This window comes from Rhinolophus sinicus, linkage group LG07 (genome assembly GCF_036562045.2).
Source record: "Rhinolophus sinicus isolate RSC01 linkage group LG07, ASM3656204v1, whole genome shotgun sequence".
NCBI classification, from domain to species: domain Eukaryota; kingdom Metazoa; phylum Chordata; class Mammalia; order Chiroptera; family Rhinolophidae; genus Rhinolophus; species Rhinolophus sinicus.
This window is the reverse complement of record NC_133757.1, coordinates 111809956-111829277: the sequence shown is the minus strand read 5'-3', so window position 1 is coordinate 111829277 and position 19322 is coordinate 111809956. Positions and strand designations below refer to the sequence as shown.

The following is a 19322-nucleotide window of genomic DNA, read 5'->3' as shown; positions in this document are numbered from 1 at the left end:
AATGAAGTCTGTGGGCATTCAAGAGTTGGACACCCAGAATTCTTCTACCTGAGTGCTAAGGCACTGCTGTCTGCGGACCACAGATAAGCCCCCGTTCCAGGCTCAGCTGCTCCTATAGTCCCAAACCTTTCATGCCATCATCACGGAGACATAGGTTAAGCCTTTTTTGGAACCAAGTATTAATCCTGGGACTTGGAAGAGCTTGAAGACCTGGGAATCTCCTCAATTTCAGGAGTTTCAGAGGAGGCACTTATAAGAAACATGGGGTAGGGAAGGATACTCAGGATAGAGCAATGGGGAGAGCATGGGAGAGTAAGGGTAACATTTGTTAAGCAGAGTACCTAATACCCCCAGCACAGAGACTTTAAATAAGGATCTCATTGAACAATACCGACAGGACAGAAAGATATTGTTATCCCTAGTTTACAGGTTAGGAAACTGTGGCCTGGAGATTAATTAACTTGTCCAAAGCCACACAGAAACTAAGTGTTACAATAAGGATTTAACCCCAGGTCTTCCTGATGATAGAAACCGGTATTTGTGGCAGAAGTTACATCTATTTATTTTAACTAGATTCATTTATATTTATATTTGTTTTCAGCAAATTAAATAAAAACATATATTCCATACACTTATATGTCTAGGTCCTCAGTTAATAATTTCAAGAATTGACAGAAATGACTTATTTGGAAAGCTGTGTGTAAAGTTGGCAGGTGTTCTGGATGACACGCTCCAAACTCACAGGGTGTCAAGTCTACCACCAGAAAACAAATATCCCATACCAAACAATGTAGGGAGAAGAAATCGACCTACAAACCATCACTTTGATGGTAATAAAATAGTATAACACACAGAAACGGAAGAAGATTGCCTAAAATCAGCACGTATATTTTGTTCAGGAAGTTGAAAGTTTTTGCAGGTTATTTTTTGATTTGTCTAGTAAGATCGGTTCTCTGTCAGTGGTTCATCTGTGGCTATCTTGTTAAGAGATACTTGTTCCAATATGATTTCTAAAGAAGTATATTCTTTGCAGTATCTTGTACCTTACCATCAGCTGAATCAAAAATACATCCTAAACAAGGTTGGTTTTCACATTATTAGCAACCCTAACATGATGGTGACTCCATCTGGGCTTATTACTGTTATTTGTCACAGGTAAGAACTGAAGTAATGTAGCAAAGATAGCACTGAAAGAGGTGACACTTAGTGATAATGGGAAAACTGTTCCCGCTTACGCTGCTTCATGCAAACACATCCTTTTCAAGTAGTCAAGAGATTACAGAAAGCTTCAATTACCTATTCTACAATGCCTATTTACACACTTTAATATTTGAAATAGGGGAAAATATGAAATAATAGCAACTCTTCTCCAACGAGGACAATCAAACAAAAGCAACGAAAAATAAGCCAAAATGGAAACAAGACTAAGGAAAGAAGGAAGAAGTTTTTCTATTTCAACAGGAATGCACTACATCATTCAAAAGTGACACCAACAAAAGAGTACGCCATGAGAAATAAAAAAAATAAAACCGTTACTGATATCAGTTAAGGGTCACTGATTTATAAAGCAGAACATTTCATAAATTATGCTCCCCTGAGATATATATTTCCGGTGCAAGACGTTGGGAATGTGACATTCAACGAGATAGTAAAACTCAAGAGGGCTGATGGACCTTTTTGTCTCTCTCTTACAAATTAAATATTTACTAAAATGGAATTGTGTGTTAAATAGGTTGTAGTCTGAAATGTACCCTGATTAATTTTACTAATAACCTATCAACTATCTTAATTTTAAAAATGCATTATAGAAGGACAGATTTCAGAGTAATATAGCATAAGGAAAATAAAAGCTAGACGGATAACTAGGCAGAATGTTACACTGTATACACACATTATCCCAGACTTCCTGTAAAGGAAGTAACAGTGCACTGACATGTTCATTTTAATTTACTTTTTAGTGGCAATTAAGTTTCCCAACACAATTATTTTTTGATAAAACATGACATTTTATAATCCCGTCAAATTTAAAATTTTAAATTACAATCCTCGTCATCTATTAACCAAATAGAAGTTTGAAAGTCCCAACCAAAAATGCTTTCTGCAAATGCACTGGGAAGAGATGGCGCGTAGCATTCAATGGAGATTCCATAACTGAAAATGGGAGTGCTGATACTGCATTCTCCCTTTCTTTGAAAAACAATCTGTCGATTATGGAGCTGCTACTTTGTAAATTTCTGTTATAGGTGATGAAGGGAGAATTTGGCAATACACATACATACACACCAAAACTCAAAGAAAGGAAATATAGACCAGGCTTAGAGTCTTACCACAAAGCCATTAAAATCAATTATTGATGGGTTGTTGGTTAAATGAGGCAGACTTTAGTCAAGTGGTTTTCTATGGGACTCCTTCCCAGAGGCGTATCAGTGGTGGGACTCCTGCTGTTCCCCCCCATCCCTGGCCCCTAGGCTATCAAATGGGCAGTGAGGGTTGAGAATCATTGCTTTGGTCTTGCAAGATAGGCAACTACCAAGGGCTCCTTACAGAGTCAGATCTACCAGATGCCTTGCTAACTCTCTAATCTGAAGAGGGTCTTTGCAGTTTAGATCAAACAGATTGTAACTATAGGTGCTTGTCGGGAGTGTGCAGCTGCAAATAAATATTGGGTATGTAGGAAAAGAGAGAATTAAATTTTTGAAAATTGTCCGAAGGGTGGATTCAGACTGTGAGTTAAGGCAGGCCCTATGTGCCCTGTTTCTTTTTGAATTTGTATTTTGAATTTGTATCATAACTTCTCCAAAGCTTTCACTTTCATCTTATGGAACTTTGGGCTTACAAATATCTTATAATTGAGTAATATGTGATATATTGAATTCCAAATGCCTACGTATGTATAAAACTTCCCAAAATATAGAACTTGAACATTTTAAAAACCTATGTTATTCATTCATTCATCCATCTGTCCACCCATGCATTCATTCATTGAATAATAGCTGAGAATCCAGTATACAGGAGGCTTTGTTCTAGATACTGGTGACCCTGCAGTGAACAAAGGAAAACACAAATCCCTACTCCCATGAAGCTTATGTGGGTGAGGATGTTTCTGAATAAGCAGCTAGATGAAGCTTTCTTTCTTTACATCAATAACATTGTGCTCATCTATATGTAATAATTTGAAACTCTTACAGAGATAAGGGCAATTAAAATGGAAAATTTTAATACAGATACAGGAAAAAAAAACAACCTAGGAAAACCGATGATATTATAACCTTGGTGAACTCTAAAATCATCCAGAGTAAACAGCCTGAAAGGTGGTTAGAATAATTCAAAAGTAAAATAAATTGCAACTGATGTTAAATAAAATTAAACACTTCAATTAAGTACATTCAAATAAATAAAACTCAAACTCCTTTAAAACACTGATTTTTTTTTTTTTTAATTGATGGTTGTGTTTCAGAATATTTGTGAAGTCCTTAAAACATTTAGATCCCTGGGTCTCAATTATAAACCACGTGGGGTCCAAATATATGTAGATTCACGAGCCCTAGAAGTGGTTCTGATGTGGATTTTAAAGCCACTGTCTGGGGGTAGGGCGAGGTGGGGTGGGGGGGTGTCCCCAGGTGGTGGAGTGAAAAGCTCTGCAAATCCTCTTCCTTTCTAAAAAACTATGACACTAGAAAACATTGTCAAAAACCACCATTACCTCCACCTTAAACAAACAAGTAAAAATTTTGCCTTCCAGATAATTTATGTTCGTTGAAGCGTTTTAGTGCTCTGGTGTCTCTGGCCTGTAATAATGCCATGTGTTCCTGCTCTCTTCTCCCAGCCCCTTTGTTCATCCACAGTGACACTTTTACTCTTTTTATGCACGTTAGAAAATTTCAGACTCAGATTCTGAATTTCCCCCATTAGTGCTGAGATTATTTTTGAAAGAGAGACTTTTTGAAAGAAGATTTTTTTTTTATCAACCAGACGTGTTTATATGGCTGAGATGTTCATGTCAGGCTCCTCAGACATCCTCATACATCTATCAAAAAATTATGATAGAACTCCACTGAACAATGGAAATGCCAAGAGACATGAAATGGGGTAAAACAGAGGACTTCAGAAACCTCTCGTTAGTGGGGAAAACATACAGGCACAAGAACACGCACAGGCAAGCATCGACGTCTCCAAAGACGTGGCAGTTAAAAGAAAAGTGGAAGCTAATGACATGGCAGATAAGAGGCAGCCCTCTCAAGAGCATCACATGATGTGCCTTTCTGGGAACAAGGAGCCTGTCCCGTGCTTCCGGTGTGCTTCTGAACCAGTCTTTGTAGCAAAGAGACAATTTGGCTAACATTTTTTTTTTTTGGCTAATTTTTTAATTAACGTGTGTCCTTGCTAAGAGACATTGTGAATGGGCCACTTTTTCCTTCCCATTTTGGCTTAGACTTTAGATTTAATTACTGTGGAAATGAATCAGGAAACATGACTTCAGGCATTGCGTTTTAAATGTCAGCACAGTGACAATGTTAATTCTCTATTGCAAAGTATCAGTGTCATCCCATCTTTATGATGAGTGATGTGGAAATAATTTTAGGAAGGAGGTTACTGACCCAGAGACCCTGCAAGCCACAGGAAGATCACCGGGTAGTTGTAATTTGGAAAGGTTTTGTTTGGATAATGACTTCGTTTTATTTTGTGCATACTTATAACTACTTATATATTAATATAAAGAAACAGTGCTCTTCAAGTGTTAGATATGAAAGAACCAGAGCCCGTTAACTTGGGTCGAGATGAGCTAATGAAAGTTATCCTCTATGCATATTATCATATCCAGCCACATTCTCTTCTACGGTCTAAAATGAGTAGGGGGAATATGTACAATTATTTTATCTTTCATGTCATGAGCTATAAGCCATGGAAATACAGTGAAGTTACTAAGTGGTTAGTCCTCTAGTAAAATGTGCATTTGGAAAACCAACAAAGTAAAAACAACTAAAACCTTACAATGACCTGCAAAGAAAGAAAGGTGAAGACAAGTGGGGTACCTTCTCATACAGTCCAGTGCTCGGATAAAGAAGTCCTTGTGCAGCTGGTGCTCGTCTCTCAAGATGGCACACTGTTCAAGCGTCACGGACATGGACGTCCTGTCTTTGGCACTTTTACAGCAGGTGAAACGGATACCATTTAGTTTGCGACAAATCTGTAACACAGACATATACACGGTGTATTGTGCATTTGTAGGTTACTCTCCAGTATGGGGCTCCTCTAGACTCTTCTTCTCTAAACACGCCCAATCTATGGGAATCTATGATTGTCAGTGGGTTCAATCTGCCCTGTTGGATGTAAAAACATTACCTTTTCATTTCGAAAGCTAGTGGAATATGTTTAATTTAGTTAGTTCTGTGGACAGTGTGAGGCGTGGGACTGTTGAAGCCATGTGAGATGATAAATATCCAGAAGAGGCAGGGGGCCTGAATGGCCATGGGTGAGATAACGCTCACAGTTCAGGAAGAAATGCCTTAACTGTGAACGGGAAACCCATCTGTATATCCTGGATCAGACACTTTATTTGAATTCTACATTACTAATATTTTCTTACTTTACATTTTTAAGCCACCTTTGCTAGTCTTGGTTTCATGCTGTGAGATTTCAAACAGCCACATGGTGCCAGCACAGGAAATAAGCGAATCACTAACCACTCATTAACACAACTAATAAGAATAAGGAACCCCAAGATGGCCTAAGGGCATATCTGCTAAGTGCATAGTGCATATCTACTCTGTACCAGGTACCCTGCGAATAAATTTCATGTAGATTTGCTCTTTTCATTAACTGCACATGAACCGTGGAGGAAGGTATAATTATTCTCACTTTACAGGTGAGGATTTTCAGGTGTAGATTAAGTAGCTTGTGTGTTAAAGAGCAAAGCCAGGATGCTAATGTAAGTCTGCCCAACTCTTTGACTTCTGTCCCATCCTGTTTCTCTCTGGAATTCTTTCTTTTTGCTCTTCTGATGAAAATCAGGATAAGACTGAGCACCAAGAATCTCTTTTCTCATTGCCTATGGTTGGCAGGTGAGTCTTTCCACTCCTTCCTCGTCCCTATCCCATGGTAGGGCTCTGATATGAGATACCAATAATCAAATTCAGCATCAACAAAGTTAATCAACATGCACTTAAAATAAATCTACTGTGACATAATACATCTCTGCTTCATAGCTGCCATTAAGGAGGTCTTAACAGTTGTCTGTTTTGAGGAGAGGATATAACAATAAAATTTATGAAGGGTTTTTACCATGTTTTAACTGTGATTCTAATACTTAGACTAAGATTTCCAAGTCCCTATTAGACCTTTGGTACTTTCTCACCACTTCCCATACAAGTGACTAGAGAAATGAGAGAGTGGTATTTCACTGTATAATTTTTTTTTCATCTAGAGAAGTCTAATCCTTTCAAATAATCAGTATCTCAAATTTTTTAATATAAAATAACAAAGGCTTGACTATGTGTAGAGTGATAAAATACAGACCTCAATGATTTTTTAAAAGACATTATTTTTTAAAAGATATGATTTTAAAAAAAGATACGATTTTTTAAAAAGAATGAATATTTAAAAATATATTGTCACCATTATATGCAATATCCTACTAAGGATATTTAGGGTTCTAAATTTAAAATCAAGAGGCAGCAGGGGCAATTCCATCAGAGTAGATAGGCTAGATCTTGCTTTCTGCATTTCCACCACTCTTTTAAACTACATGAGCTTAATTTAATATACTTGTTTGGCTTTTGGTCTCCAGATTCTTATTTTTATTTCATTTTTTTTAAATTCAGTTAAGATAAAACTAAATAGCTTTATATTTCTCAATTAGGATGTATTAATAAAACTTTAGCAAAAGCAGTATTTCATTAATAGATTTAAAGAAGAGGGGAAAATGAAATAGAGAGAGAAATAAATGCTTTTTGGTAAATGCCAAAAGGGATTTCTATATTTCTTCATTTTAAGAGTATTATTATGGTCCTTGGTTTACAAAGAGGATTTTCGAAAAGGAGATATCAGCCTACAGAAATGCTACTAAAAATAAAGTCAATGTTCCCAAGAAATGCAAAATTTGCACCTTATGGGTGTTGTGTATTCATCAAGGCAGGCTCTCATCCATTCAATGGCAGTTGTAAGCCATATTTGGTCGGTACACACATTTCAGTAAAATATTTCAGAGATATAGAGGAGGTATGGGAAAATTTTTTAACAAATATATTCAAGTGAAAAAAGTTCACATACTAAGAATAAATATGTGTTTGTGTTTGCATGTGTAAACCCTTCCTTTTCCTATTACATAACTGCACGATATGTATATAACAACATGTATATAGTCCCAAGGTCTTGGTAAATGATCACACTTCCTTCATGCTACCACATTATTAGTAAAATAACAACAATAACTTACAACCTGCCTTGGCGAAAGTTTTGTGAGAATTAACAACCATAGCAGTCTTTGAAGATATAAAGAGCAGCTACACTGAGGAAAGAACTATTAAAAACCACCTTCATGTAATGCAATATGGCGCTAAACGGGACCAGTGTAAATGAACTGCCTGAAAGACACATTTCATGTTGTTACTTTGATGTTCTTTCCCGGGGCTCCAAGAGTGTAAGAAGGGGAACTAAAGCAGTTTTCCTCTGCCTTGCTTTGGGTCAATTATTTTATATCTAGACTCATGGTAAATTATCCATTCCTTTTTTTCCCGGAAGAGAGAAAATAATATTGGGTTATAATTGAAGCACTGTCAGGAGGGCGAAAGGCTCTGTTTTAAATGCTATTGACAGAGAATGAATAGAGTATGCTAGAAGATTGGTTTACCTAACTCGAAATTACATGAGCAATGCTGAGAAGTAACTACAAACATGCAATTCCTCATAGAGATCTCCAATGTGTGCCTTTCCTGATGCAAAGATCTGTACCTTAGGGTCTAATATATAACAAATTTGTTAAGTTCATGTGAGTTAGGCCTGAATGGTTGCCAGATAAGAATTAAAAAACACAGGCAAGATTCTCTCCCTCATTCTTGTAGAAATCCTGGGTGGGAAAGCAGGAAGATCTGCTACCCTAAGGGTGCCATTAAATAAGAAAGAACCACACAAAATATAGCTAATTAGTACAAGAGCAACCCATGAGGAATAAATTATATGCCAATATCCAGTATTAAAAACAACCTTCATGTAATGCAGCATTAACAAACACATTTACAAACTCATTCATTGAAATATGTCCAGGAGCCTTACTGAGGCTGTGAGTCAGAGATCTGATAACCACATTCCGTTGAAATCATATATCTGTAGAACAGAACTTCAAATTCCTGGCAGATATGGGTGGTTGACATTGCAACATGCAATATCAGGAAAATGACAGACACTTCATTTTTACTCAAAGTGTCAAACACATCCAGGATTTAAGAGAAAAGCCAAAATTCTTTCTCATGGAGTCATCTTCCAATTTGTGTTCTAGTTTATTGACAGAACTACCAACAACACTGAAAACACCTAATTTCCTGGATAATGGAGGATGATATCTGGTAACTAAAAGGGCAGTGGGTGGCCCTTGCCGAGGCGACACCCATTATGCTTGCTGGTCCTGAAGGTGATAGCGAGTACGATCTGACAGGACAGTGCTTACCGTTGCGGCCAGCCACATGATTTCTACATTCTTCCTTTTTTTGGCTTGGATATTTTGATGGAGATTTTCTAGTAATCCTTTTAAATCATGTTGTTCCTGAAATTGTGAAATGTCTGAAAAAAAGGAGAGAAAAAAGGAAACGCTGTCAAATATTAAGCTGCTCATGAAATTTTCCTTAATATATGTGCAAAAACAATCTCTATAACAACGAATGCTATTTGGAGCAGACTATCTGAGGACAATCATGCTTATTAATCCCTCCAGTTTTATTCTTTACTTCAAAATATACCTCAGTTTCCTCCATGTCCTATTCTGTGTCATTGTGATAATGTCAACTGGTCCTATAATATTACTATTATACTAACAAGGGAAACATTCTTAATGATGATAGCTGCTATCTCACTTCAACCAAAGCATGACATAGATGAGACATGAGCTATAACCTTCCATTTTCTACTACTCAGTAGCTTTGAATCAAGAGAATACACAGGGTTAACAAATCACTCATACAGGGCAACCCCTTGTCCAAAATCTTAGGTGACTTTTTCGCAAGGTTCATAGTCAGAGTTATAGTCATTTCAAAACTTAGTATCCCAACTCCTATGCCAATAGTTTTCCCAAAATCTGTGCTAGTGTCCTCACAATTAGCTGGTGGTACTAAAAAGCAGTTCCAGTATTAACACAATGGACCAGCTTCTTCAGAAGATTGAGACTCCAGAATAAAGTATAATGATTTTTCAAAATAATTTAGTTCATGGTTGACAAGGAAATTTTTTTAAATCAGCCATTTAAAACAAACTATAACTCTTAAACATGAATCAACCATTCTTTTGACCATTCCTACCCGATAAAGATAGTGCTGTAGGATAGACAGACATGGTATTCCTTAGCAATTTCACCCCCTCTCCCCATGACATGCTTTTCAGAAGGAAATCATTTTGATGTGCTTAAAAATTTCAGGCCACTATTTCTATTTCTGTAATGATAAAACTTGCTTTATTCAGAGCACGTCCCTATCAATCCAACACTTTGCTTGCTGACATTTTTTTCTTTTTCTTTTTTTTAACCCTGACAAAAATCTTGCAGGCCACAGAAATTCAGGTTTGGTTCTGGAAAAGAAGTATCATTAATAATGACTAGTTTGTGGATTACTAGGTGTGATTTCAAGATATGATAGATCCTGATATATCAACTGAAAATCGTGGTATACATAGAACATGGATTAGTTGCCTCAAATGTAAATATAGCCAATAAGTCTTGTTTCTGCTACTTACCCTTCATTACTCTAAAATCAAATTTAGACAGGGCTATTAAAACTCTATGCCTATCTCCATAGGGGTATTCTTTTTATAAATGGGGTTGAGGAAAGTAATCAAAAGGTGAGAAGTACAAGACTGCTCACTGTATTATTGTTTATATTAAATAACAGCAATAAAACTTAAATGTAATAAAGAGAACAGTAAACTCATATATTGATGGAATGTACTATTATATAATATGTAAGATGGATAAACAAATGCTATACGTATCAACATGGACATTCCCTAAAAACGATGTTGAGAAAAAAAAATGCAAGTTACAGGAGAATTGATACAAGATAACAGCAATCACGTAAAGCTAAATGTGCAAAACTATACCACATTTCTATGGTTACATACATTTGGAATAAAAATGTGTATGAGAATGTAAAATACCAAATTTGGTGTATTGTTTTTATCCGAGGAGGGAAGGCTACAAGCAGGGCTTCTCCTCTATTTGAAAATACTTTCTTACAAAATTTGTGAGGCTGAGTGATGGGTTCCTGAGCGTTTGTTGTTTTATGATCTGTTCTTTTCTGTTTGTTTAAAACTTTCATAATTCTTATTAAAGAAAGCACTGAGCCAAGCTTCCAGGAAAACAATTTCTCATGCCAAATCTGCCCCGGCTTTGACGCGTGGTCTTAGGTGATTTGCTTAACCCTCTGTTCCTATTTTCTTAACTGCAAAATGAGGACAATAACCTTGTCAAGCTTCATCGACTTGCAGTGGAAAACAATTAATAAAAGTCTTGACAGAAGAGGCTACATTATTAAATTCTGTGTCAACTCTGAAAAAGCAGAGGGAGACATTAGTTGCTGTTAAGAGAGTTCACAGCCTGAGATAGGAGGCCTACTTTCTCAGGCAAAAGTTAGAATTTATCCAAAATTGAAAACATTCTCTCTCACACACATTGGCGCACACAGCAGACATTCACCAACCCACTGACTGTATTCCCACCACTTCTTGATGGACCAGAATAGCCAAATTCAGAGTCACTTTTTAGTACCCACTTCCTCCTTGTTTTGTCAAATGGACTTGCTTCAATAACGAGCGTCGTGAATATGACATTGACATATATCAAAGACCGGATGCTGACAAATGAACAGGATTGGGACTCCGAACTCTCAGCTGATTGAACAGTGATGCTAATGAGGCCGAGGCAATAGCCTCATCACTTCATGGTCAATGACTTTAGGTTGCCAAGAGAGTGTTCCAAGATGAAATGGAAATTATGGCTGCCTTCCCAGCACCTATCCCACCCGTTCCCACTGCGTGGCAGGCATAAATATGTTTACACGGGATCAATCACATTCTCACTGGGAGTCAGTGCCATCCCGTCAGCCTTGAAATCAGAACTTGTTCAAGGATGTACATCTAAATCGAAGCCAATCAGAACTTGACTCTACCACAGCAATTGTTTCAGGGGTATGCAAGTGACCTAGGCTGTTCCAGCTCAGTGAAGCTCAGGACTCTGAAGAATGGAAGGGAAAAGAAAAACTTTTTATCTCTGTGGTTCAGCATGGGAATAGTTCATGCCAGCCATCCTTCAGTCATGAGAAGACTGGATGTAGGATGAAGTCAACACTAAGAGTAGCAGAGTGATGCAATGGGGTGTGTGTGGGTGGGGGGGGCTCTTTTCAATATTTCTGAGCCGCTACACCAACTATTTATAGGGCAGGGATATCAAATATTGCAAAGATAGTTTATAATAGTTAGCTCCCTGACTGATTTTCCTTTTTAGCTCACAATGCTAGACAGCTCACTCTTATAGTGCTATCACAGGAATCAGTAAGTGGGCGTACTCCAATAGACCTATATGATAATATCTTTCTCTTCTGTTTTGAAAAAAGGCTAAGAGATGGACATTATTATCAAGAAAGAACAGAGATATTTGAGACAATACATTGACACTTGGTCACTCATTTAAAGGATACATACTGAAGCATTTCATCTGCTTCCAATCACAGTCAAGAGCTCCAAATCATGTATGAAATGTGATGGTGACTCTAAAACATGGAACACTTTGTGCTAGTGATTTATAGAAGTGCATTTTATTTTTTTATTTTATTTTATTTTATTTTATTTTACTAACCCCAAATTTAAGTGTCTTAATGCTTTACGTGGGCATGAAAGGGGCTTTGAAAGGTTTCTGAGATCATAAAACCCAATGAGAAGATCAGAGCAAGAAGAGAGAGAAGCATTCGTATTTGCCCCACTGGAGTTTCCACAGTTGATGAAAGAGGCCAGGTATGGTTTGAGGGGAAGTAGATCTTGATGATTTATTGTGCCTTAGAGCCAAAGCAGACAGAACAACTGTCTGAGGGCTTCATTGCTATACAAAGAAAATGTGGAGGGAGAAATCCACAACACATAGTACCCAAAACAGAGCAAACGGACTTCACAATCATCAACAGCTCTATCTGAGACCAATTTCAGATATTTACTTCTTGATTCAGATGAAGATTCAGCAAAGAGTTACAGGAAAGGGATTTTCCATTCTGGGGATCTCCATACTTGGCTCAATAAATCCTTTTGTCATTAATTACTAATGCAAAATAGCTTTGTTTATATTATTAACTTTTCAAGTAATTAACAAATTTGAAATCTATAAGTATGCTGGCTGCCAAAGAATCTCCCTGCACTTAATTTCATTTTAGCATTAAAAAATATTTTAGGTGAAATAAAATAATAAAACTATAGCTGAAATGTTCTAACTATACACACATGGACATGTATATGCCATTGTAATATTTTGAGGTAAGATCCACTGCGTTATGAAAAGACCTACACACTCTGCCACCTAAGATAGCTCAAACTGAGTATCAGAATATAAGCCAGTGAACCACTTCCCAGTGGTTTGGTGACAGGTAGATTTTTTATTACAGCTTTTGGTTAAAAAAATATTAAAATATTTCATACTTTAGTAAAACCTAGTTTCATATTATTGTGACTATTGCAACATATTTATACTACTTATGGGTAAACTCCAAACACAGTCTTGATTCTCTAACTTTGGACTGATCAAATATTAGGTGCTTTATTTTGTGGGAAAAAGAACTACAGAACTGAAAAATGCCGCCCCCACCCCCCATGTCCAAAAAAAAAAAATATCCAAAAGTTTAAAATACACTTCGATAGGCTTGGATGAATTAACATTTTCACATAAATATTGCAATATGTATATTTGATAAATTGGTTCCTTACTTTATATCATTTTATATTCCCTATAGAACTTGAATGTGATCTGTCTCTCTGTATGTGTGATGCAGCTGATGTAGCTTATAAATCAGAAACCTAAACCTTTATTAAAGTCTTTTATATGATTAAGACTGTACAGAATGTCTTTTGAACTCAATTGAGATTTCTAGCGATAAGTTCCTTATTTTAACTTTTGGCATTTTCCAGAGGCACTGAAATTAATGTCCTAGCATGAGCAACAGGACACGTTCAAGACAGCAGTCAGGGCAATGAGGCAGGTGTCGGCCATGCCCCCTCGGCAATCAGTCTTTTGGGTTCAGATAATCTCAAAATCACTCTCACACTGCCATGCCTCCTTCTTCCATCAACCTCTACGGCTGACCTCTCCTGAAGATTTATAATCAAGAAATTATTGTTGTTTTCGGTAACTCGCCTACTTACAATCAGGGGGCATCTTTTCCATAAATGTTGTGTAATATTCTTTCAGAAGTTCAAAATTTTCCTGATTAATACTTTCTTGCAAAGAGACATCTCCAAACCTAAAAAGAGAAAAAAGAAAATCGTTATAGGTTATAAAATAGCACCTGAAAGTAATGCGTTTTATCTCTCCTTTTTAAATAGATGGCAATAGTTTCCTTAAAGAGTTTAAGCAACGTTGCACAATGGTGATTTCAAAATGCTCCAGTCCCCACGGGCCCTGATTCCACCAGTGCTTTTGGCACACCAAAATACTCTCACAATCAGCAAATGTAAATTTGAATGAAATAACAAGTCTAAAACAGCAACCCCTGTGTACAGAACTGATATTCAGTTAATGTCAGTCTCCCCACCTTTGCTGGGCTGTATCTCTGAGATATAAAAAAAACTTTCCCTGTCTCTTTTTTCCCCTCCAATCTTTCTGCTCACTCAAGCTGTCTGAGAGGAGGTCCCGAAGACCAGCACTGAACACTAGGCTGGAAACAATCTCCTACACACTGTCAAGTACTGTGGCCCATGCAGAGCCCTGCAATCTCCCAGGGAGTAGTTCTGCCAACATTTTTTTCTGTCCACAGGAGAAAGGCTTATAGCCTCTGCACAGGTGCTCTTCTGCCTTTCTCAAGATAAAACTTTCTACCTGTCTATTACCAACCTTGTGTTTTCTTTAATATTTTAATATTAGTAAAATATTACTCCTAAATTGCACAGCATATATAACGGGTAGACATTGTCTGCTAAAGCTCAAAATTTAGAATCAGAAAAATGAGGCTCAGAGAACAGAGAATAAGTGATTAACTCAGTGCTTGATATCAGAGAGCCAGCCTTCCCGCTTCTCTACGTGTTTTTCTCTACTTTGCCATTTTGCGTCCTTTTCAAGCCTTACGTGTCTTACACAGCTTTCAAGTGTGAAATAATTCATTTGTTGATATCTGAGAGAAGAGAGAGAAACGAAGCGACATTTTTAAAAAATAAAGTGACTAACAACTGAAATAGTCACAATGACATGAATGATGTAAATAACCGAATCTAGACGGCTTGAAAATACCATGCTAACTATTCTGTGAAAAGTCTGCAAATGGAGAGTCTCAAATCTTTCTCAAGACCACACTCACAGGCCTCAACTTATCAATGAAAACCCCAAACACTCTGTACCCTAGTGTACCAAAGAAAACATAATTTGCTTGCTGGTTCTTTTCCCCCCAAAATTGTATGTTATGTTAAAAAGTGTCATCCACCTCAACCACTGAACTTGTTGTCAGACAAATATGTCAAGATGACTGGAATATAAACTGATCTTCTATACTGATTTGCAAAAGTGCTTAATTATCAAAGAAAACTTCTTGTACACTACAATGAATAAAATCATATTCTGATTTATGCATACTGTAAGAAAAGAGAGTAATAGCTTCTACATAGCTTGAATTTCAACATGCAATACAAAGCTGCCATCTAATTTTGTAACTGACAAGTGAGAATTACAAAACCTATACTGTCCAGGAAATATCTCTTGGATAAGAGAGAGAAAATGAGAAATCGTTGGAAAATAAGCGATAAAAATAGGTGCGCTGACCATCTTTGAAATTCAAGAGGACAAACAATGTAGTGGTATTTTCAGCTTAGTAAATAACATCAGTAAAGGCCTAACACTTATTTACCATGTCATGGCAAAGAATATGCTAGAACATGGGGGAAGGAGACATTTAGAGACGAAATTATAGACAAGAAAGCACTTTAAATATAAAAAACTACCAAACTCTCCAAAAGCTTTTGCCTGTGGGGGTACTTCTCCAGTCAGGCTTTCCAGCAAGATGGTAACTATTTCCTCTAAAATCTTTTAAAAATGTGTTCTAAGAACCTTACCTCTGATCCACATTTTCGATAATCTCTACATGTCAACCCTGTAGCTACAAAAGTACTTCCTCTCTCTGCTCCAAAGAGCATTTCTGACAGTGACTCGTGGGATACAAAGAATCACCAGTTCTCTGACCGAGCAAGTTACTGTGAAGAGATGTGTTAACATCCCCCAATTACAACTATTTTAATAAATAAAACAATAGGGGAAAATGGACTGTGATTTAGGTCCAGAAAATTTTGATACAATTAGTTACATTTATGATGTTGAAGTGCGTAGGAGCATAAAAAACTCTAACTTTGATGTACACATAGGTGTTTGGAAATATGAAAAAAGTTAATCTATGTGACTACATTAATGTTGGCAACAATATGTTGATCGGTGTTTTGCCACATTTAACTTTGATGTTGGGCCAGGAATCTTTAAATATGAGTATTTCTCCTTGCTGCATCAAATAACTTGGTACTGATAAAACGAAAAATGTTAATCATGAATCTACTGTGTTTCCCTGAAAATAAGACCTAGCCAGACAATCGGCTCTAATGCATCTTTTGGAGCAAAAATTAATATAAGACCTGGTATTATATTATATTATATTATATTATATTATATTATATTATACCTGATCTTATAGTAAAATAAGACCGGGTCTTATATTAATTTTTGCTCCAAAAGACGCCATTAGAGCTGATTGTCCGGCTAGGTCTTACTTTTGGGGAAACACGGTAAGTTCTTTGTGTTAGATCATGTGGACTTGCTCAGCACATACGTAACAATTAGAAAGAAACAACCAAAGTGCCAGTCTAACACTTGAGGGTTACCTCTCAGCCAGAGTCTGCTGCTCATTGATTCCCACGTTAAAAAGGACTGGATACACATGAAGCAATTGTCCTTCTTTAATCTGCAGAGGCAGCGACTCAAACATTCTCGCTGGAAGCTTCACCTCTACCACATAATGCTCACTGTAGAAAGTGGAGGACAAAGAGAAGAAGCATTACTTGTTTCATTCGTTTTTATATTCTTTCAGATTCACTGGAAATAAAGAGTAAAGCAGTTGGAATACAGCGCTGATTTGTTTTTTTTTGGCTGCTATCTGCTTATTTTCTGTTATTAGTTCATTCAATAATCATTTCATTCACTTCACTATTAAATTACTTGGCATAAAGAATTGTTTGCACGTAGGATTTCTCTCCATTTACTCTGAGCTCCTTTAGGAAAGAAAGAATGTTTAGTTAATTTTTGTATACCAAGGCCGTGTGCATAGTAAGAGCCTCAATATTTATTTTCTTGATTTCGTTATTTTTAAAACCCAACTAGTCTCAAGAATAAGTAGTTTAATGACAAATTTTTCAATCTAGAGACACTAATACACCTGATCATTTACAACCTTTTTTAACAGTTATGACCTCTGTTGTTATTAGCTTTGGTGAACCTCCCTGTTTGCGATGGCCTGATGAAAAGGTAATGGTTTCATTATTGAAGGTTAACCTTGGGGAATTCCTGATCATTTGGCAACATTAGCATATCACAGGTATATTTTCTGGAAATTGGAAATTTCCATCAGAAATTACCCCTAGTGTTTAATGTTGAAATGTTAAATTAGGATCCACAAAATATGATCCCCAAGAAGAGTTGCTTGTAATATTTGAAGCTTGACATCTTCTGATGCAGTATGAATTGAGTATAGAAATAGAGTTTCACCCAGGATTTAGGAAAATGCATGTGTTTTCAGAACTACATAGAACGCTGGGGTTGTAATACATGTATTGGGAAAAGAAGCACAGGGCAATTAGAGAGTTTCTTTGTGAAAATCTTTTTAGTTTCTCCTATGCATATGGATAACCAATTGTCAGAGCAACATTTTTTTTTTTTTTTTTTTTTTAAAGCAAACAAATTTCTTTGTGGATGTAAATTTTCATTTGTGGAGGGGATAAATGCTCAGGAGTACAATTGTATGGTAAGTACCTCCCATTTTCTTTTTTTGAGTTTTCACTTCTTTTTTTTCTTTTTTTAATTTTAGGTGTACAAAACAACATAGGGACTAAACATTTATATACCTCACAAAGTGACAGTCCCAATAAGTCTACTACCCACCTGACACTAAACACAGTTATTACAATATTATTGAATACACTCCCTATGCTGTACTGTATCAAACTAAGAAGTTTTTCCACAGCAAAGGAAACCGTCAACAAAACGAAAAGACATTTTACTGAATGAGAGAAGATATTTGCCAATGACACATCTAATCAGGGGTTAACATCCAAAATTTATAAAAAACTCATACAACTCAACACCAAAAAAAACAAAAAAACAAAACAAAACAAAAAAAACCCAAAACAATCCAATTGAAAAATGGGCAGAGGACCTGAATAGACATTTCTCCAAAGAGGACATACAGATGGTCAATAGACACATGAAAAAATGCTCAATGCCACTAATCACCAGAGAAATGCAAATAAAAACAATGAGATGTCACTTTGCACCTCTCAGAATTATCATCAACAAACAAGTGTTGATGAGAATGTGGAGAAAAGAGAACCCTTGTACACTGTTGGTGGGATTGCAAATTTGTGCAGCCACCATGGAAAACAGTATGAGGGTTCCTCAAAAAATAAAAAATAGAACTACCTTATGATCCAGCAATTCCACTCCTGGGTATTTATCCAAAGAAATCCAAAACACTAATTTGGAAAGATATATGCACCCCTATAATCACTGCAGTGTTATTTATTTACAATAGCCAAGATATGGAAGCAACCTAAGTGTCCATCAATAGACAACGGGATAAAGAAGCAGTACAACTATAAAATGGAATACTACACTGCCATAAAAAAGAATGAAATCTTATTATTTGTGACAACATGGATGGACCTAGAGGGTATTATGCTAAGTGAAATAAGTCAGACAGAGAAAGACAAATACCATATGATCTCAATTACACGTGGAATCTAAAGAACAGAGTAAATGAACTAAAGAAACAGACTCATAGATAGACAGAACACAAACTGATGTTTACTAGATGGGAGGGGGGTTGGGGAGCTGGGTGAGAAAGGTGAAGTAGAAGAGATACAAATTACAAGTTACAAAAGAGTCACAGAGATGTAAAGTCACAGCAACATTATTGGAAAAGACCATCCATTCTTCATTGAATTATCTTGGCACCTTTGTTGATAATGATTGACCCTAAAGGTAAGAGTTTATTTCTGGACTCTAAATTCTGTTCCACTGATCTCTATGTATATATACTTATGCTGGTACTATATGGGCTTAATTATTGTAGTTTTATAGTAAGTTTTGAAATCAGAAAGTATAAGCCCTCTTAGTTCCTTTTTAAAAAAATTGTTTTTGGCATTATGGGTTCTTTGCATTTTCATGTAAATTTCAGATTTAGCTTGTGAATTTCTGAAAAAACTATAACAGAGTTAGATAGTGAATGATTACATTGAATCCATAGATCAATTTGTGGAGAAATTGCCATCTAAATAATATTGAGAATGTCAATTTGTGAACATGGATGGTATTTCCATTTATTGGATCTTATTAATTTCTTTAAGCAATATTTTGTGTGTCCTGTGTTCATTTCTTTGAACACAAAAGAAATGAGAATGCAAAATAAAGTGAGGGGGAGCTTACCATACAATGCAAAATTAGAGTACTTTGCTGAATTTAGAATGTAATTACTCTCTTTGATGCTATTGTGAATGAAATTATCTAAATCACCACCGCTTCTGACAACTTCATGAATGTGCTTTTTTCTGCTCTCCAATCCAAATCAAGTCAGCCTCCTCCAGTCGTGAATCTGCTGGTTTTCATGGAGTCTCTTGCCCTAATG

General features: G+C 36.4%; 1 protein-coding gene across 9 annotated transcripts in view; it reads right to left on the bottom strand.

Annotated features, from left to right (window-relative positions):
- The window catches only part of INPP4B (inositol polyphosphate-4-phosphatase type II B), a 609854-nt gene that overhangs the window by 39650 nt on the left and 550882 nt on the right, over window positions 1–19322 (bottom strand). For all 9 annotated transcript variants that reach the window (XM_074338474.1, XM_074338478.1, XM_019730779.2 and 6 more), the window contains 4 exons: window positions 16309–16449; window positions 13600–13697; window positions 8663–8775; window positions 5034–5188 (listed from right to left, as the gene is read on the bottom strand). In XM_074338474.1, the coding sequence (XP_074194575.1) occupies window positions 5034–5188; window positions 8663–8775; window positions 13600–13697; window positions 16309–16449 (507 nt within the window). The remainder of the gene's footprint in view (window positions 1–5033; window positions 5189–8662; window positions 8776–13599; window positions 13698–16308; window positions 16450–19322) is intronic.